General features: G+C 38.9%; 1 protein-coding gene and 1 long non-coding RNA gene across 5 annotated transcripts in view; one reads left to right on the top strand and one right to left on the bottom strand.

Moving 5' to 3' along the window:
• Window positions 1–21,941, bottom strand: part of ZNF385B (zinc finger protein 385B) — a 315,959-nt gene that overhangs the window by 66,677 nt on the left and 227,341 nt on the right. For all 4 annotated transcript variants that reach the window (XM_027126890.1, XM_027126899.1, XM_027126903.1 and 1 more), the window contains one exon: window positions 16,019–16,164. In XM_027126890.1, coding sequence (XP_026982691.1) covers window positions 16,019–16,164 — 146 coding nt within the window. The remainder of the gene's footprint in view (window positions 1–16,018; window positions 16,165–21,941) is intronic.
• On the top strand, window positions 192–12,416 carry LOC113630969 (uncharacterized). Its single transcript, XR_003437151.1, has 3 exons — window positions 192–270; window positions 1,402–1,407; window positions 12,406–12,416. It is a non-coding gene; the product is annotated as an uncharacterized LOC113630969 (long non-coding RNA).

Genomic DNA, 21,941 nt, shown 5'->3' with positions numbered 1-21,941 from the left:
CCCTGCTTTTTGAAAGTCTGCTTTACGCCACTTGGTTTTATGAAAGACCTACATCAGTACCTGTTTTCACTAACTGAAAGAAATCCCAAGAGAATTTTTGCTTTCATGAAAAAAGTTGAAAAATGAAAATAGCGTTCAGCATTTCTTTTGTGCAAACCTTTATAGAGGCAGTGCGCATCTCAAGCAGTGACAGTGGCACCACCAAGCTCCTTCCCCGGAAACTACACTGAGCATCTCAGGATCAAGCCACCATAGCTTTGAACAGTGTGTGTGAGCATCTATTCTTTATCTGGATTTATTTTGTGCATCCATTAGCAAGATGTATCCTAAACTAATTGCTTCTTCACTTCACAACATTTCTACTTAGGAAAAATGTCATAGGAATTCTCCATTTTGGGATAGTGGGGGAAACCTGTATATCTAAAGTTATAAATAAGGTATTTTCAGAGTGTTTTAAGTACTATGAAAAAAATAAAACAGGAGAATGGGAAAGAAACACAATTTTACCATGGACAATTCCTAAAAACATTTTCGTTGTCTTGATACAACTTTGATTCTGATACTTTCACATGTAAAACCATACTAAGTATGTAAAGATAAGGACATTATCCCATGATTTAGATAGTTGATACAGAATTCGGAATCATATCACTGGTAAAAACTGTAAAGGGCATGCCCTTCGGCTTTCAAAGCCATCTATGAGCTCTCCACAGAGGATTTTCTTCAACTACCACGTCCCAAGACAACAACTGGGACACCACTCACAGCCACCACTATCCTCATGTCCTTAAAGAGAAAGGGAAACTAAAGTGATCTGTTTTTGGAAGTTCTCTAAGGATGAGTGCTTAGCGCTAGATGCATCTTACCTGGAGACCTTCCTGGTGGGTTTCTGGTACAATGTGGTTGGCCTGGTAGTTTTTAGTGAATAACCAAAATACCCATGAGTTACTTCTCTGTTTTTTAAATAAGTACATATTTTGGCTAAGCTCTAGCAGTTTTTTGTGAAGATATCATATGAAAATAATGTTTTTCACTTTTAACACTTTTAGAACTTTAAAGAGTTACCAAATGGTACAAGCAAAAAAGCTGAAAGGAAAGCAGGGGGTGGTTTCACCATCCCCCCGCCCCCCGCTTTAGTGGAAAACCAGCTTAACACTTTGATGGATAATTTTTAAATTGTTCTAAGTAGAAGGAATAAATTTTAAGTTCTTTTTCAGACAGTAGTTATTTTGTTAACGGGAGATGCCCTAAGATTAGACCCGCACACCTTACTGAAGCCGAATGTCTAACTCTGACAGTCGATCCTTGTGTGTAATCATATGGTCAGTGCAAATGTAAAATGTTCCATTTTCCTGGCTGGCTCTACATGCCTGGTGATTTTCCATGCTGCCAGGGATCAAGAGTGATGTAGCAAAGCTGTAGTTATGCCGCTGGGTAATTTAAGAAGCCACATCAAAGAGCATTTCAAAAAGTTCAGTTTAACAAATAAGACTTTCAGCTTACATCTGCCATGGGTATGAGACTTAATTGAAGGTTTGCTCATACCGTACTACACGGACACACACATACCCAGCAACATTTTGGGTGTTGATATTCCTATTGAAACATTAGATGAGTAAACTTAAGAATTGAAATTCAGTAGCATATGTAACCATATTCAGGTTAAAAATGTATTTTGGAAGGTCTAATTGGTTAATATGATGTATTAAGGGAGCCCAGCCTATGCTCAATTCCAATTCAGGTGCTCATTTCAATGTAGGGAAAAGGCATTAAGGTATGAGCTAAACTATATCTCCTAAGGAAATCCAGTCCTTTTCTTTCTTTGTTTTCATTCTTGAACAAGAAATGCTTAGATATGACTGGGAACCATGAGGAAAGAGAGGTGTTTTTCCATCAGGACACAAAGAAAGTTCTTGAAAGGATTTTCATTTTATGTTTACTATTCGATGTTCCTATAACTAATTTTTGGCCAATGCATGCATACAGATTTGAAAGATCAGTAACAACTGTCAAACGCAAGGTAACAAAAAGTTTCTATAAAATTATTAGATGCACTTTTGAGAGAATATGAGAAAAGTTACAAAATTTTTAAGAAAGATGAAAAACTACCTGGAAGAGAATTAATAAGAATTTAGCTCTATTCTGAATTTTAATAGCATAGAAGAAGAAATGAAATGATGACAAATACTATTAATTTTTTTTTCTGTGGAAAAGTTACTACCTTCAAAGTATTTATACTTTATATTTCTCAAAGAGGCATATTCATATTTCAAAAATACAAAGAGCCCAAGGCGTACATAGGTGACAATAAACTCTCTCATCCAAAGAAAAACACTATTTAGAGTGATGAGAACAGGAACTGGATTCACCAAGAGAATCTAAAATAAATGAGTCAGGTGTTACCTATGTTTTATTTAGTATTTTGTTTCCTCAGGGTGAAATAAAACAAGAAATAAACCATTTCAGGAATATGGACTGAAGTATAGGTTTTCAATAGATGTGCAAAATACTAAACAAGATAGAGATTCATTTGAGGATAGCTTATGAGAACTGATTCTTCTACAGGACATTGAAAGAAGAAACACATCCTGAGGTTTGGAAGGATAGGCTAGTGTCTTATATAGAACACAGTCACCTACTTCTTGGCCTTTCCTGTTTTTCTTTTTAAAACAGTGGCTTGAAAACAACCCCCAAACTTGGTTCCAGGATTGAATTTCCATAACAAAATTCAGAGCCAGAGATAAGTTTGAGAAATATCTTTTTAAAAAACTAGAACTTGGGCTTCCTTGGTGGCGCAGTGGCTGAGAGTCCACCTGCCAATGCAGGGGACGCGGGTTCGTGCCCTGGTCCGGGAAGATCCCACGTGCCGCGGAGCGGCTGGACCCGTGGGCCATGGCTGCTGAGCCTGCGCATCCGGAGCCTGTGCTGCGCAACGGGAGAGACCACAGCAGTGAGAGGCTCGCGTACCGCAAAAAAATAAATAAATAAAATAAAACTAGAACTTTTTGTTCTTTAGGAGGAAAAAAAGGCATACAAATAACCAAAGACTACTTGCTGATGCTTATGAATGTAGTTCTTAAAAATTATTAGTGCTAAGTCTCCAAATCTAAGTAGTGATAAATTTTCCTATTTTCTGGGAAATGGGCTAAAAAAAAATGTCACAAGGGCTTTCTAAGAGACTAGAGAAGTAATGAGCTTTCTTGATTTAAAAATCAATACACCTGCTGAACAGCCAAATGCATTAACTGACATCCTTTCAAAACCATTCTGTCAAAGCTAAGTTTGAAAGGCTGTTCAGTAACTAATCAGATATATCCTGATGCTGAGGCAAAACAGGTCCGTGACACAAATTAAAAAGGCTTAAGATGAGAAGAAAACCCCACTAGGCAGGAAGAATTGCAAAATTGGAAATCTGGACCTGTTTGGATATATTCTTCATGCTGTAAAGCAAAGTAGAAATGAAGTGTTTTTTCCCCAGAGGACAACACATTCCTTAGTCTTGCACTCAGAAGAAACCTGACAGGTGAGGACTAAAAGGCTCAATGCAAGGCGGCAAATCTGGAATGCTCCAATACTAAGCATTGTGGGCTCTCCCATGCCACACTCTCATGACACAGCGGTACAATGTCAGAGATCGTCTACATTTTCAAACTGTTTTTTATTTGTTTTGAGTTTTAGAACCTTCCCCACACCGTTCTACCCCCAAACAGAATCCTACTGGAAATTCAATATAATAAAATGCTGAAAACAGGTCTGGTTAAAGCACGTAGGTCAGGTCCCAGTCTCACCAGCCTGATTTTAGTCCAACTTCCTCACGTGAAAGTGAGAAAAGATATGGAGAATTTTAGTAACCTGCTTGAGCCTCTTCAGCTAAGACCAGAACCCAGATCTCCTGTTATGTTTGCCAGATTGGCAAATAAAAATCTTTTTTTTCAACATAAATGTATCAAATATTACATAGGATATTCTTGTAATAAAACTGATTTGTTGTTTATTTGAAATTCAACTTTAACTGGGCATCTTGCATTTCATCTGTGCCCTTCCCCCATCCCCATTCAAGGATGTCACTGCTCTCCCAACGTTGATTCTACTGGTCCTCCTTTTTCTTGCAGGCTTACCTGTCACACTTAACATTTTAGGACTTTAATTAGGAAAGTGGTCCCTGAGTGGTTTTGCAGACAGGTGATATCAAAACTATTTTATGTTATATATTCACCTTACTATTGCCTTTTTGTATGGATGTATATGTGTATACATATCAACTCTTCTCAGCAAAAAAACATTTTTGGGGCTTCCCTGGTGGCGCAGTGGTTGAGACTCCACCTGCCGATGCAGGGGACGCAGGTTCGTGCCCCGGTCCGGGAGGATCTCACATGCCGCGGAGCGGCTGGGCCCGTGAGCCATGGCCGCTGAGCCTGTGCATCCGGAGCCTGTGCTCCGCAATGGGAGAGGCCACAACAGTGAGAGGCCCGCATACCACCCCCCAACAAAAAAAAACATTTTTGGTTCAACTCTGCATTTTTATTATACAAAATATACCATACTTGTAAAATAAAATAAAGAGCCTTAATAAAGTGCCTTCCTCTGCTCTCTGGGGTGATAACTACTTTATTGAATAAGGCTCTGTTAATGGTACAGCTTGACATTTAACATTTATTCATTTGATTTATAATTATTTTTACGTTATTGCAAGGAGGCTATGGTTCAAACCAAAAATAGTTTAAACTGAACTGCTTTCCTCTCTTTTGAATTTGTAAGGAAATCTAGTCACTTCTGGGTAAAACTGTTTTATCTACCAAACTCATTTCAAATATACACAAAGCCCTTTCTGTCCCTGTATGTTCTGAGTAAAGCAATATATATGTATGAGAAAAGTGAATATAGCAAATGAAATCATCAAGTTAAAAATGTGCCCAGTTTGCTTATATTTTGGCTATGGATATGGCCTTAATATTTCCTAATCAAACAATGGAGAAAAACCTACATGAATCACGTAGCAAGTTGTCACAAAACACAAAATCCCTAGTAATGTTCATGAAGTCTCATGAAGCAAAAATCATTTGTATTTATAATCTACCGACTCCCTTTGAAGACTTTCAAAAACATTTCTGAATTATTCTGTTTTCCATTCTAAAATTCAATCTCAGGATGCTGGTTTCAAAGTCTTCCCAACACTCATTTGAAAATTTTTATTCACCCTTCTCTCTCCCCCAACGTCTAACACTTAATAAAATGGGACAAATACTTATATCTAACAGCATGAGAAGTTGATATGTCACTTTATTTAAAGGATAATTAGTCAGAAATCACCAAATTTCTGCCTCACAACAGAACAATATGACAATAACAATCGTTGGCAGTTATCAAACCACTGAAGTCCGAGTGGCCTCCTGAAGCTGTGGTTAAAAGCTGACCTTTGGAAATCAATCATGTTCTCGGCAGAGAAGAATATTTCAGTGATATGAAAGCTGAAATGGAGACTATAATCTTTTGTGATTACCCTCGAGGCTGAAGCAAATGCAAAAAGATAGTCTATGAATTGCTGATAATTTCCTTTGATGACCGATTCCCAGGAAATTCTGATATTACTCTTGCTCTGTAACAAAAATGATGGTTCCCCAGAAGTGCAGCTTCAAAGAACTCCACATCTGGGTGTCATAATGCTTCTTCAGAAGCTACTCACCCATTAAAGGGGCCAGGCCTGTGAGGTGGCAGCTCTCCCTCAGAAGACAATGGAAGGTCTGATTGCACAAGGATTGATGAGCTATGTGCCACAGGCTCTTTCTTAGAAAGTTCTTTTATGAAGGAACTAATTTAAAATGTATCTGTTTTAAACCTTTTTTCCCCCCACAGAAGTCTAAAGATTGATTATTTCTCTGCTGTTCCTAATAGCTATGGAACTATGAATATCTTGGCTTGTATATTTTTAAAGTTTTACTTAGGCTGATGTTTGTATTCTAATAAAAAATAGTTTTCATACATATGTACATATCGTTAAGGTCTATATAATATTTAGGGATAGACTATAAAACTACTAATCTTTTTTCAGGAAGCATTGAATCTACAGTTAGATGTCACACCAAATTTACAGTTAGGTGTTACTGCACAGGTTAAGTGGTTTTTTTCTTGTATGACTGGCAATTTAAGTTCAGAAAAAAGGAGGTAGGGTGAAGAGAGATCTGTAACTGTCAAAAGTCCAAAGAATTTTTAGAATAGATTTCCCTATCAGTACATGAAGGATAAATGAATATGTTGACTACTTTGAGTTTAAAATATTTTTTTAAATTGCCATTTTAACTAATGTCAGTTTGATTAACAAATAACATGAGACTAAAGGTTCTATGTTTGGAAGTCAACGGTGTTTTGAAAATATAGCAGAACGCATCTTTGCGTCTTAGGTGTCAATGACAATGTGTCATTGGTACACAGATTTCGGGTTCAAAATACCTTTATACATAGCCTTCAAAGTCTAAATATTATTGAAAGTAAACGGAGAAAAAAGGAATCCAAGCAAACCAGTTGTGATTATTCCCAACCTCCACTCAATATACCCTCTCCCCAACCCTGCTCAAGATTCATTATCCCTCTGCCTTGTTTTCAGGCAGTCAGGTGATTCTGATCTTTAGGTATGCACTACTATTATCTCATTCAAGGTAACGCAAATTGAGCACCTGCTCAGCACCAGACATGACTTCTTTAAACTGACTGTAAATTTCTTAAACTCAAGAACGAGGTCTTAGCCATAACCCTGGCATCTACCTTGATTAGGATTGCTCTAATGCATAACGCCAGCCCCAGTGATAAACATAACTTGTACTTAAGGTAATTGGTTAGGAAGATGAGATCAAAGAGATAGAAATATTAATAAAAATATTAATATTATTTATAAGAATAGAGCTTTTCTGTTTAGGAATCGTTTCATAAACATAACATAAACATTATCTCATTTGAAATTCATGGGTATTTTAAATTATTAAAAATAGGATGGTGATATGTTATATTGTTTTTTTTTCACAGATTATAAATTCTAGAAATTTTCTAAATATTCAGTCATATCCTTAATTCTCCATAAACATAATAAACTCAAGTTTTCATGACGTAGTAATATAGACTAGGAAGGTATCACCCTAGTTTTAAAATGAGGAAAGTGGAGCTAAGTGATTTTTCTCAAGACCAAAGAAAACGAGTCCAGCTGTAGTCTTCTGACTCTTGTCAAGTGCTCTTCCCCATGTAATGAAGTAGATGGCTCTTCCCTCTTCTCCCTTCCACTCAGGTTCCTGCTTCTGAGGGTGGCATGAAGCAGAGTGCAGGCCAGATAGGACTGTTAGAGGCTTACTTTGGAACAAATCAAGCAGCCTTATTTCTCAGATCAGAGGGAACGCTCCAAGTGGCTTTTTGGGAGGAAGTTGTGTATAACCGAAGAATGAGTGACTGACTGAATGAGTGAATGCCACCACACCCTTTAGAAGGTAAGTACTTCAAAAGTTGAAACTTAAGTATATACCATGTGATAGTGGCTATCGGTAATCATTTTAGCATCCAACAGCTTCAGGTTATTTTGGGAAATGGAAATTTTGTGGCTTTGATTATCATGACAATGAACCATTTTACACAGAGACCCAGACTAATTGTTGTTTTAATTGTTGGAGACTTTCTGTGCATTTCTAATTATTTGTAAACCATAAGCCTGTGAAAGGGATCACATATATTTCTTACTACACCTCTCAGATCTTCACTTGGCTCTAGAAACTGTTCATAATAAGAGAAAACAAGTATGAGACTGACAAATCTATCTTCTAAATAGAATATAGTGCAAAGCCTGATATTAGGAGCCACAACTTATTTCTTATTGGGTACTTAAGAAAATATGCCCCACACGAATAACCTGTGAGAAATACACACATTTACATTCAGGATACAGTAGGGTGGAGACCAGCTCTTGCTTATCTGATACGTAGCTTGTTTTTCCTTTTCAGTGGCAGAGCTGTCTATTGGAAGAGATGAGAAGACTGGATTACATTCTACAACCTTCTGATCTGCAAAAAGGGTACAACAATGACACACGTAGCCTATTTCATATGTGGATGTGTTGAAAGAATTGTAGAATGTCTTTAAAACATGCTAAAGCCCTCTGATACTAGAATTCCATGAAAATAAGGTATTATTCATATAAATTATGTTCTTTCATATTATTTCAAGCATCAGAACATAAAAAGGAAGGTAAGAAAACCAAAATTGACAGCTAAATCTGTGAAAAAAAGTATTTTTCCAAGAACCCTACTGAGCTCCACAAAGATGTTGAAACTTCACAGATTGCTAAATAGCACTCCAATTCATCTCTAGCACCCTCAATGGCAATTATAAAAATAAAGGAACTGGAATATTCCAAAACGTGTTTTTCTCTCCCTAAAAGACATTTGAGACCTAATTCTGAATACAAGAATCCAGAGGGAGTAAAAAAAAAAATGGTCTGTGCTATTGGATGGGTTCCCAAGCTTTGGTAAAGGTTTCTCAGGGAACACTACCATCAATTAATGTTTATGGGCTGGAGGGAATGTTTTGTACAATAATATTTTGTCCCATTTTATATTTATTAAGCTCTCCTACTTTACCACAGGCATAAAGAGCCTTGGTCACTGAGAGAAGCTAAGAACAAGGTTGTTTTTGGTTTCTTCTTCCTTTAATTAACTGGAGATTTGTTAAGAATAAGATACATTTTTAAAGAAGAGGGCTGACACACACTTTTTCCAAGCTGACGCTACTCTTAAAAAATGCTGACCTGGGACAGCGCCAAGACTGAAGACCTGCCTTGCCAGAATATCTGATGTGGCCTCCAAGTACACATAATCCTTGAAACTCTAGCACTGAAGGTGAGGTCCCAGAGCCATGTGAGGTTAAGACTAGGACGATGAAAGGGACACCAAGAGGACACAGCATGGTGGGACTACGGGTGCCTCTTTTCACAGGCTCCTGAAACCTTGTGTTCCCTTACCCCTTAAAGGTCCATCAAAGTCTTAATCTGATGCTTCTTGGCAGCTTTTATCAACTGAATTGACTATTTATTATAAGCAGAATCCTCTGTTATCTTATGGTGAATTATACAAGAGGAAGAAGTAATTTCTGTCAGACAGTGAGCAGCTTCTGCCTTTATTCACTATAACTCCTCCTTAGCACAATGATCGGCACATGCAGACCTTCAGTAAGTGGTTGTGAATGCATTCCTTTTCCTAGATAACCTGAACAAATAATTTCATTAAGGACAGAGAACACATATGACCACATATTATATAAGCATACTTGTGTATATATAAATACCATATCAATAATATCTACATATTCTAAAGGGGTTTCAAGAGTGAGTAAAGGGATATTTGAACACAGTCTTTAGTAGATAAATCTTGAGGTTTTTTGAATAAGGCAGGGGACGTGAATTAAGCTTAAAAAGGACATATTTGTGGTTTGAAGAGTAGAGGAAGACAATACCGAAGATCACTACATAGTTTGTTTTCCTTCCAGTGTTCATGTTTACATACTTTTTCTCTCTGCCATGTTCAATAGTGACGTAAAAATTTCCAGACAGTAATCTCTGCTTAAATATCTGTACAAAAGTCTTCCACAGTTTTGTAGCACATTTCAAAGAGTTCCTATAACCACTGTTTTTTCTAATGATCTGGAGAGTGTTGCTGTTGACTTATCTAAATCCAATAATAGGCTGTCATCCTCCCCTCTTTCAGTAAATTTGAGTAACTGTGGAAAGTTTCAACTTGGCATATTTCTTTAGAACATATGAAAGAATATGACCCATTGATATATTTTAAGCATATCATGAAAATAAAAGTCGACCATATTCTCTTTTTTATTCGATTGGGACAAATGTGTCATTTCACGTACTGGACATACTACTGTCCTAGGAAATATGGGACATATAACATTTTATGACAGGAAAGCATTACTAGAGTAAAAAATAAGACTCGAATGGCAAAAATTCACTTCGGATTGTATTAGCAGAGGTAAGGTATTTTATTTAAATAAAATTAAAGAAAAATTTAAACAAAAGAAAAATAGGTATTTAAATGTTTAAATAAGGACTTCATTAAATTAATAAATATATTAAAAGCAGGTGAAACATTGAATGTTCTAGCTTACTTCAAGTTTCCTTATAGTAACATCTCATGAGAAACATGGCATGAATTAACAGCAAAGTGAATGTGATTCTGATGCCCTATTTCTTTATTTTGGACCTCCTTGATAAATATATTATTATTTCTACTACAAGAAAGAAAATTTTTATATAGTCATTGATATCACCAAACTATGAATAACCCAGAATCTCAAAGAGTCTAGAATGATAAAATAAATGGTAAACACATGTCTCATTCCACAGCTTGTCATGGATGATTCAAAGAATCATATAGCAACTTGGGACTTTATACTTTAGAAATGATCTTTATTCTGCTCCACATATTTGTTCATGTGTCAGGAAAAAAATAATTTTAAGGTAGGTAATAAAAATCAGATTATTTTTCACAATAAAAGATCACTGAGCCTCTTGCAATAAAGCGTCAGAGACCTCCACTGTGCTTGTGCTTCCCTGGAGCAGTTGCAAAAACATGGCAGGACTCACAAAGACATTTGAAATAAATAGGCATGGAAACTACTGCCAAGCAGCAGAGAAACTGACAGGAGACTGTGGTCTTGAGTGGCTCTTGATTATAGCTACAGCTCTGGAGAGTCACACAAATATATCTGTCCAGGTATCTAATATGTGGCTGTTAAAAAGAAACTTGATCTTCTAATCATCACATACAAAATATAGGTTGCATACGTGTCTTAGTCTGCTTGACCTGCCATAACAAAATACCAGGGACTTGGTGGCTTAAACAACAGAAATAAATATATCACAGTTGTGGAGGCTGGAAGTCCAAGATCAGGGGTGCCAGCATAGTCAGGTTATGGTGAGAGCTCTCTTTCTGGCTTGCGGATGACTTTCTTCTCACTATGTCCTCACATGGTAGATAAAGGAAAAGCTCTCTGGGGTCTCTCCTTATAAGGGCACTAATCACATTACAAGGGCACCACCTGCAAGACCTCATCTAACCCTAATTACCTCTCAAAGGCCCCATTTCTAAATATTATCACTCACGTGTTAGGGCTTCAACATATGAATTTGGGGAGGAAGGAACATTCAGTCCATAACACCATGTGTGTGAGTATGCCTTCTAAATGGACCTATTTTATCATATTAAGTTGACACAATCCATCGTGTTAAGTATGCAATTCATTTGAATTTTGAAGAAGTCTCTTATTAAGGAGAACCAAGTATTAGACAGGTATTAAACACCAAGTATTAAACACCAAGTATTATCCAGGTAAAATGAAGATAAAAATGGAATCCACAGTAAAGGAAATGGAAGATTCTAATTCTAATAGGGAGAAACAATTATATACATTTTGGCAGCTACCACACATCATGTACAAAAATTAAAGGATGACCATGAATCAGTTGGCAAACTGAAGTAACGTGAATAACAAAATAATGAAAACAGCTCTATTGAGATACAAAAAATTCATTCTTTCTGGCCTTTCTTGAACAGTATAAAGTTCAGTAACTATTTTCACTTTGCCTATATTTCTTGGTTTTTATTATCTTGCCTTTTCTAGCCTATTTATTCTATTTCTTACAAGTTTCTTGGGCACTGGGGTATTTTTGTTTTATTTATTTTGTTTATCTCCTTCCCCAAACCCAGTACTGTTTAGTCCATTTATGTTTTCAATAACATTCAGTAATTAATAACTTTGATTTTAAACTAAATGCTCCTAAGATTAGGGCCTAGGATAAGGAATGCAGTTGACACTTGCAGAGTGTCCGTACCATCCACACAGAGAAAGCCAGAACTATAGCTGGAGAAAAGTTTATAACTAATTATTGCCTTTAGACTAAAAAAGGATGACAATTCTCAGGAAATTAAAAGTAAACACCTGCTCTTATCACCTTGCACATAAGGCTCAGAAATGCCAGAATTCGGGCTTCCCTGGTGGCGCAGTGGTTGGGAGTCTGCCTGCCGATGCAGGGGACGTGGGTTTGTGCCCCGGTCTGGGAAGATCCCACATGCCGCGGAGTGGCTGGGCCCATTGGCCATGGTCGCTGGGCCCGTGCGTCCGGAGCCTGTGCTCCACAGCTGGAGAGGCCGCAGCGGTGGGAGGCCCGCGTACCACCAAAAAAAAAAAAAAAAAAAATGCCGGAATTCCCTTTGCTGGATGGGGGACCATGAACATTGAAAACCAAGGAACTAGAGCCCTTTCTCTGTTCTTTTCTCCCTTCCTTCCTTCAAAAGGGTTTTATTGAGCACCTATGCCAGACACCAAGCATACAAAGATAAACAAGATAGAGCCCTTGTTCTCAAGGATCTGACATTCCAGTGAAGACAGATGGATAATCAGGGAGAATATGATGTAATCGGGAGGTACTCTGGAAATACAGAGGATGGGCACTTAAGTCAGATTGCAAGAGTCACAGAAAGTTTCCTGTGAAGGAGGTGATCTCTAGGTTGGGCCCTGAAGGACAAATAAATGAAGGTGGAGTGGTGTGTAGAAGTAAGCATCAGTGAGTTGCCAGGCAGAGAAGCCTATTAAACTTTAGATATAAAGGTCAAGATCTTTAAATTTGCAGGGTTAACATCCTCATTCTCCAGCCATGCATCCTTGACACACAGCCCATCATAAAATATCAGTGATCCAAACCCCATTTTCCCTAGTGTCTCCTCAGAACTCTGCTTGAACAGTGTCTCGAATTTTTTGCTTATTCTCACCTATAAACACTGAGAGAGATTTCATCTTATGGAGTAAAAGGCAAGATAGCCACTAAAAGAACACTGTGAAGCATATCTCTTCACTGCATACAATTTAGTATAGAACAGGCACCTATTTGCTTTGGAATATGACAGAATCCCATTTCCTTCTTGCTATGTTTCTCATGTAACATTATCATACTCTGCTATAAAAATAGGAAGAAACCATTACTTTATATATATTTTTTAAATCCAAAGAAAATAGCAAAACTTGGAACTTCCAAAGCTTTCAGCTATGGTCTCAAGAGTACAGTGTTCATTCTTCTGATAATGGTTATGAGTTAAAATATATTTCTTATATTTACTAATATTACCCTTGATTAAAAATGAAGTGATTATGGTAGCATTCATGTTGGTTTTCAAAGCGCACACAGACTACTGAGTAGAATGTACTTTTAAAATTTGCTAACAAGAAACTATAACTGTTTTTAAAATACATTCTACATTCAAAAAATCCTTTCCTCTTTCTACTTAATGATTCTGCTGAAAATTATCTACCATGCTGCCAGAAAAGAGCACAAAAGATTTCTGATTGAGCTTTATTCACACTGAATGAGGTGGGAGGTGACACGGACCAAAAAAGCCAAGGACACAGAAGAGCTGGAACATCAGTTTTGAAGTTAGAAGATTCTAATACGAGACTCAGTTCTTCCTTTACTAACACTTTTTCCTCATGTAGACAATAGGAATAATAACCATGGTCGATTAAAATGTTCTAAGGTCTGAGTCCTTTGAAGAATGTAAAACATCACAGAATACAATAATCTAGTAGTAATTAATTAGTAGTAATGCAAAACTATTTTCCTAGGAAAATGTAGACAGTGACTTTTATGAAATTGCCCTAGGAAATCTGTGGGGTGAGTTAGACACTGGAATGGAAAAGTCCATAGGAAAAGGATTAGAGTAATTGAAACTGCAAATCAGTGAAAAATCATGGGTAATCCCATGATTCCATAAATTCATTTTTTTGCAAGATGATAGAGGGTCCCACTTGTAATGACTTAATTTTTAATACATTACCAGAAGGACTCTGTATCCAATAAATGCCTTGGATATAATATAGAGAGAATAAAATGACTATATCATGCAGTTCATTGCTATATTCTTCACTTTCACGAAAAAATTTTTTTCATTTGAAAATTACAAGTTTATTTGCCTCTAAGAAGAAAAAACAACGAACATCTCTTAGAATTATTCCTTGGATTTTCTCAAATACATCATAAGGTTAATTGCTATACAGAATAAACAAACAAAAAAGCAAGTTAATATATCTGTAAGTCCTACACAACATTAAAAAGCCATTATGAGACTATCTTTTTAAAAAGAACTTATAAAAATATTCTTTTCATTTCTGTTTTACAGCCCTTAAGAACAAAGAAGTGTATATAAGACATTTAGAAATTCTCTAAAAGTGACTTAGAGAATAGCGCTAATCAGATGATCACAGTTGTAAAAAGACAACAGTGATTGGTTTCCTATTAGATATGTACATAACATACATCTAGAAGGGGCTGGAAGGATGCATACCAGCTGCTGAGGGCGCTTTCCTTTAGAGAAGGGATAAGTGTGTCTGCAGGGGCCGGGAATGGTGACTTTGACATTTTGCTTTGAATGCTAATGTTTTATTTGAATTTTTGAAATAAGTATTACTGATGTTAAAAACAAAATACAGAGAGGTGAACCACAGTAGGAGACATGTATGCTTACCCACGTCATCAGTACTGCTTCCTGACAGTGACTGGACTTCTGCAGTGGCTATAAATGCTGTCTTCCAAATGTACATTAATCAAAATACAAAGACCTAGTAAATGTTTTCAGAAGTGTAGCTTAATTCAATTATGTCTGGAATGTATCACCCATGTTTAGATAGAGGACAGGATAAGCATGCTTGATTTCAAGTTCTCTAAAATGGCACGATGTGTTGCTTTGGCATGGTCACTACTGATGGATTAATGTGACCAGAACAGGCATGACTTATCTTACTGAGTTGCTCCACTGCACTAGAAATGCTGCTCATCTTTTCAGGCCTTTTAAAAAAAACCTGTGTGACTTGTGTCTGAAAAAGCCCAAGAGGACGAAAATATTCAACCGTTTACTTGCTAAGTCGAGGCCAGTGCTCTTTAAAAAGCTGGCTCTTCCCCTACCCTCTAATTACCTTACAATGCCTAAGCCACAACAGAAGGCATGTCAGCACATTTTATTTACATCCCTTGAGGAAAAATCCTCTTGATGTTTTCACTTCATACAGAAGATACATTTGCAGAAGGAAATATTTGGCAGTACTTCAGATGTTCACTGTCTGGTAATGCAATTCTTTTTCTTGATTATGGTAGCTTCTATAATGCTGTATCATTCATGTAGACCATCATACCCCAACTGACTGTATTTATTGACTGAACAGACATAATTTATGCAATCATCTGAACTGGTTAACCTTTTCTTTTACTCTAAGCTTAGAATCTAGCTATGGACTGATTTTAGGCTGAGTTCTATTGTTGAAAGATGTCATGTTCCACTTGGCATACCTACAAAGTTGTCTTTCATTCAAACAGAAGAAGTTCAGCTGACCTGAATGAAGAACACTGGTAATTATAGGTAATTCACTAATATTTATCATGTAGTTTAAAGGGAATGTCAAAGTATCATGCAGACAAGTAACATGTCGACCTAAAATGATTTTTTTCCTTTTACTAATAGAATCGGATTCACATAATCTATAATAGCCTCCAAATAAGAATTCTGTTTGTGTAAGAGTCTTTATCTAAAAAATCTCCCAAATAAAAATGTACCCAGGAAGATGAAACATACACTTTCTTTTTCTTTCTACTAGTAGGGAAAAATCAGTGTGGCTTGATACCTCTAAATTGTGTTCTTGAGCATGTGAACAGCATCCCAGAAAAGATACGGGTTCTCAAGCCATTGAAAAGTCTATCAAAATTGCACAAAGTAACGGGTGAAAAGTCGCCTGTGGAAATATTTATAAAATAAATATTCTGGTTATTGTTTGGACTAACTCTCATGGGTGAAGCATTATCTTTCATAATGTATAACCAATATATGGTCTAAAACTACACACTTTGGAAACAAGCTATATCTATTGCCTATTCACAATTGTAATGAAAGAAAGAGATTGAGGAGGAGACAAATAAAATAAAAATGCATTTACTCACTGTGTTAAAATTTGGAAACAGCCCAACAGCAGCAGAATTACTGTCTACTGGAAAAGACATAAATGGTTTGATATCCAGTGAAGGCTGCATCATCAGGGTAGGTGTGCGCACAAGAGCAGGAAGGGTAGTAGAGTGGCATGTACTGCCTGCCAAGAACAAAACAAAAATGAATTCAATCTCTTGCTCACATCCATCTCCCTCCCCAACTTACAGTGCAAAAACAAGACTGCTGAGCTGCAACCTGCAAGCGAGAGAGTTATGCTGGGAGTCAGCAAATGGCACAGGAGGAGAAAATACACTTAAAAGGGTCTTCTTGCTCAATGTCTAAGACAGTGAAACAGAATGTGTCCCTATGGCAAAGGTCAAAGGCTGCTCAGACTGTGCTGAGATACACAGTACACAGATCCTGCTGGCAGGTGAGGCAGAATATCATCCTCTTGTTCACCAAAAATGTAGGAGAGAGGAGGGGAGGAGCCTCTTGAAGCCAGATGCAATTTACTATTCACAATTATTGAATGGCTAGTCGGCGCATTTTATGCAAATCAGAGATAATTATAGGGTTTTTACCAGGGGAAGTAAACCTTGGACTCTTATAGTTACTGTCCAATCCCAGGAAACTTATCACTCAAACAATTTGTTCTCTTAAAAAAAACAAACAGGGGGCTTCCCTGGTGGCGCAGTGGTTGAGAATCTGCCAGCTAGTGCAGGGGACACGGGTTTGAGCCCTGGTCTGGGAGGATCCCACATGCCGCAGAACAACTAGGCCCATGAGCCACAACTACTGAGCCTGCACGTCTGGAGCCTGTGCTCCGCAACAAGAGAGGCCGCGATAGTGAGAGGCCTGCGCCCTGCGATGAAGAGTGGCCCCCGCTTACCACAACTAGAGAAAGCCCTCGCACAGAAATGAAGACCCGACACAGCAAAAATAAATAAGTTAATAAACTCCTACCCCCCCAAAAAAATAACAAAACCCCCCCCAAAAACCCCAAACAAACAGAAAGTTGCCCTTAGTCTGGACACTGGAGAGTAAGAGAATCTAAAAGGGGTGATTTTAATCAGGGTAAAGGCAGGGTTTTGGGCGACAGGGAGGATTTGGAACCAAATTCTTGACTTCAACTTTTATTTCTAATGAGCCTTGTATTATTTTAGCAACTATCCTTTTAATAATTTATTAGCTGTCTTTACATATCTGGTGTAACCTGTCTGTAGGAGATTTAAAACACTCCTCTCCAGGGTAACATGCATTTTTCTCTAGCCTATAAGCTCTACATACTGCAGATAAGTAATCGCTGCTGCAGGTGGCTCTCCAGGAGACAGGCTCTGATATGCCCTTTCTAAACAAAATACAACAGGCATATTGAGATAAAATTCACTTACTTGAAGTGTACAATTCAATGATTTTCAGCATGTTCAGAGTTGTGCAACCAGGACCACAGGCAATAAAAGAAACTCCATACCCACTGGCAGACACCCCCAATTCTTCCCAACACCTCCAGCTCTTGGTAACCACTAGTCTTTCTGTCTCTACAGATACGTCTATTCTGGACATTTCATTTAAATGAAATCATACAATACGAGTTTTTTTGTGACTGTTTTCTTTTACTTGGCATGTTTTTAAGGCGCCTCCGTGTTGTAGCATGTATCAGAATTTCATTTCTTTTTAAAGCTGAATAATATTCCATTGTAGATGTACAATTTTTGGCTTATTTATTCATCAGTTGATTGGCATTTGGGTTGTTTCCACTTTTTGGCCATTATGAATAATGCTGCTATGAACATTCGTTTCTAAGTTTTTGTGTGGCAACAGGTTTTTAGTTCTCTTGCATATATACCTAAGAGTGGAATTGGGGATTGTTGGGTCATATGGTAGTCATATGGTTTAACCTTTTGAGAACTTCCAAACTGTTTTCCAAAATGGCTAAACCATTTTACATTACCACCAGCAGGGTATGAAGGTTCCAATTTCTCCTGACATGCCTACCTAGGACCACAAATAATTATATGCCTAAAATCCCCTGCTGGCTTCAAGGAGAAATGAACAGTATGGGAAAATGCTCTGACTATTAAAATTTCCACCAGTCTTCTTTCATGGTGTCCCAGAATAGTTAAAATTTCTATTTCAATGGTATATTTTTTGGTAATGAATTTCCTTCATAAACTCTGCATAATATTTCAAATCATTCCAGAACATTACTCGCAGTAGTGTTTAATGGACTGTCATACCTCATTTACTTTGATCCTAAAAACTGAAAAAAGAGAAGGGCATCTGAAGCATTTATCTGTAATGGCAAGTCTTTAGGTCAGCCTATCCATTAGGGAATATAGAGTAGGACTCAGCCAAAGAGAATCAGCCAAAAGTATAGGTCAAACAGAATTTTTTTGTGTCTTTTTCTGATGCCAAAGTAAATACTCTGATCTCAGCCTGGCATTCACATAACCACCCTGCATTTAATTACACATTCTCCTTCTAACATTGCTAACTTCAGAGCTTGCAGGTCCAAGATGATATATTTTATCAATATGTCAAATGTTACAGAGGCATTTACTAAAATATTTATCTTAAAAGCTTTGCTTCAAAATCTTAGCTAAGGGACTTCCCTGGTGGCGCAGTGGTTAAGAACCTGCCTGCCACTGCAGGGGACACGGGTTTTATCCCTGGTCCGGGAAGATCCCACATGCTGTGCAGCAGCTAAGCCCATGCACCACAACTACTGAGCCTGCACTCTAGAGCCCATGAGCCACAACTACTGAGCCTGCGTGCCACAGCTCCTAAAGCCCGTGTACCTAGAGGCCGTGCTCTGCAACAAGAGAAGCCACTGCAATGAGAAGCCTGCTCACCACAACAGAGAGTAGCCCCCACTCACTGCAACTAGAGAAAGTCTGTGTGCAGCAACGAACACCCAATGCAGCCAAAAAAAGAAAAAAAAAATCTTAGCTAAATTGAAAAACAGGTATTTCTTATATTAGACCAATGGCCTTTTACTATTTACAATTATTATAATTGTCAAAAGTCTAAAGTCTAAAAGCATACAGTATACTTAAAGCTGCCTGTTAAAAAAGAAACAAAAGGCCTAAAACGGGGTCACTTGTGCTAGTACCTAACCTAATTGCAGTTAGAACCTAGGAATGTAATCCTACTCAGGAATGTTATCCTAACCAGTTAATGTGGAATCTTCTGGTCAGCACCAATGAGGCAACTGGTCATCCATCCCCCAAAGGAAGAGGAAGTAATCTGCCACACAGACTCCTTCTGTCCCGCATAGATAGGTTACCTAAGCCTGAAATAATCCTTTTTGTTTATGACTTTCTTGTCTTGCCTTTAAGAATCTTCCCTTTCTGTAGCCCTGCTCACTGGAGGGGATGCTGCTTGATTCATGAATCGTTCAATAAAACCGATCAGATCTTTAAATTTTACTCAGTTGAATTTTGTCTTTTAACATTTCTGATGAACAAATATATAATTATTTTGCCATTGTAGGTCTCCCAAAGGGAAGCAAAATTCTTTCTCTAAGCCCACAATGGTGGCTCTGATAACATTGTAACACATGGCCCTGGAGAGCCTGCAAGAGTCACTTTGTACTAACAAACTCAAATCAAACAGAATGCAACATGGAGCTTGTCAAACAGATTGCTCCATCGACAAAGGTCAGAATGTACCATGATCCCCCTTACCCAATCAAATCTCTAGGCTAATAAAGACAGGGCTCGAAAACTACTTAGCTGCCACCCTTCATTAGCAGCTGTTTACCATCTCATTAGCATTTTAATGACAGACAATTTGCCATGTAAAACACAGATTGTTTTAAAGTACTGGTAGATCCTCTGAATAAATATAAATTATGGGGGGAGACCTTCAAGATGGCGGAAGAGTAAGACCTGGAGATCACCTTCCTTCCCACAAATACAACAGAAATACATCTACATGTGGAACAACTCCTACAGAACACCTACTGAACACTGGCAGAAGACTTCAGACCTCCCAAAAGGCAAGAAATTCCAAACGTACCTGGGCAGGGCAAAAGAAAAAAGAAAAAACAGAGACAAAAGAATAAGGACGGAACCTGCACCAGTGGGAGGGAGCCGTGAAGGAGGAAAGGTTTCCACACACTAGGAAGCCCCTTCACTGGTGCAGATGGGGGGTGGGGGTGGGAAGCTTTGGAGCCGCGGAGGAGAGCGCAGCAACAGGGGTGCAGAGGGCAAAGCGGAGAGATTCCCGCACAGAGGATCGGAGCCGACCAGCACTCATCAGCCTGAGAAGCGTGTCTGCTCGCCCGCCGGGGCGGGTTGGGGCTGGGAGCTGAGGCTTGGGCTTCGGAGGTCAGATCCCAGGAAAAGGACAGGCGTTGGCTGTGTGAACACAGCCTGAAGGGGGCTATTGCGCCACAGCTAGCCGGGAGGGAGTTTGGGGAAAAGTCTGAACTGCTGAAGAGGCAAGAGATCATTGTTTCAGGGTGCGTGAGGAGAGGGGATTCAGAGCACCGCCTAAACGAGCTCCAGAGGCGGGCATGAGCTGCAGCTATCAGCGCAGACCCCAAAGACGGGCGTGGGACGCTAAGGCTGCTGCTGCCGCCACCGAGAAGCCTGTGTGCGAGCACAGGCCACTCTCCACACCTCCCCTCCTGGAAGCCTGTGCAGCCTGCCACTGTCAGGGTCCCGGGATTCAGGGACAATTTCCCCGGGAGAACGCACGGCGCACCTCAGGCTGGTGCAACGTCATGCTGGCCTCTGCCGCCGCAGGCTCGCCCCGCATCCGTACCCCTCCCTTCCCCCGGCCTGAGTGAGCCGGAGCCCCTGAAGCAGCAGCTCCTTTAACCCAGTCCTGTCTGGGCAGGAACAGACGCCCTCAGGTGACCTACACGCAGAGATGGGTCCAAATCCAAAGCTGAACCCCAGGAGCTGTGTGAACAAAGAAGAGAAAGGGAAAGTTCTCCCAGCAGCCTCAGGAGCAGCGGATTAAATCTCCACAATCAACTTGATGTACCCTGCATCTGTGGAATGCCTAAACAGACAATGAATCATCCCAAATTGAGGAGGTGGAATTTGGGAGCAGCAAAATATTTCTTGTTTCCCTTTTTCTCTTTTTGTCAGTGTGTATGTGTATGCTTCTGTGTGTGATTTTGTCTGTATAGCTTTGCTTTTACCATTTGTCCTAGGGTTCTGTCTGTCCTTTTTTTTTTTAAATAGTTTTTAGTGCTTGTTATCATTGGTGGATTTGTTTTTTGGTTTGGTTGCTCTCTTCTTTCTACTTTTTTCATCTTTTTAATTACTTTTTAATTTTTAATAATTATTTTTTATTTTAATAACTTTATTTTATTTATTTATTTAGTTTTTCTTGCCTACTTGCTTTTTTTCTCCCTTTTCTTCTGAGCCGTGTGGCTGACAGGGTCTTGGTGCTCCCGCCAGGTGTCAGGCCTGTGCCTCTGAGGTGGGAGAGCCAAGTTCAGGACATTGGTTCACCAGAGACCTCCCAGCTCCATGTAATATCAAACAGCAAAAGGTCTCCCAGAGATCTCCATCTCAACGCTAAGACCCAGCTCCACTCAACGACCAGCAAGCCACAGTGCTGGACACCCTATGCCAAACAACTAGCAAGATAGGAACGCAACCCCACCCATTAGCAGAGAGGCTGCCTAAAATCATAATAAGGTCACAGACACCCCAAAACACACCACCAGACGTGGACCTGCCCACCAGAAAGACAAGATCCAGCCTCACCCACCAGAACACAGGCACCAGTCCCCTCCACCAGGAAGCCTACACAACCCACTGAACCAACCTCACCCACTGGGGGCAGACACCAAAAACAATGGAAACTACGAACCTGCAGCCTGTGAAGAGGAGACCCCAAACACAGTAAGTTAAGCAAAATGAGAAGACAGAAACACACAGTAGATGAAGGAGCAAGGTAAAAACCCACCATACA

This window comes from Aethalodelphis obliquidens, unplaced genomic scaffold, assembly GCF_003676395.1.
Source record: "Aethalodelphis obliquidens isolate GAN/ISIS:26980383/991018 unplaced genomic scaffold, ASM367639v1 scaffold2, whole genome shotgun sequence".
Taxonomy (NCBI): domain Eukaryota; kingdom Metazoa; phylum Chordata; class Mammalia; order Artiodactyla; family Delphinidae; genus Aethalodelphis; species Aethalodelphis obliquidens.
Note: the sequence above shows the minus strand (reverse complement) of the source record. Positions and strands in the feature narration are given on the sequence as shown.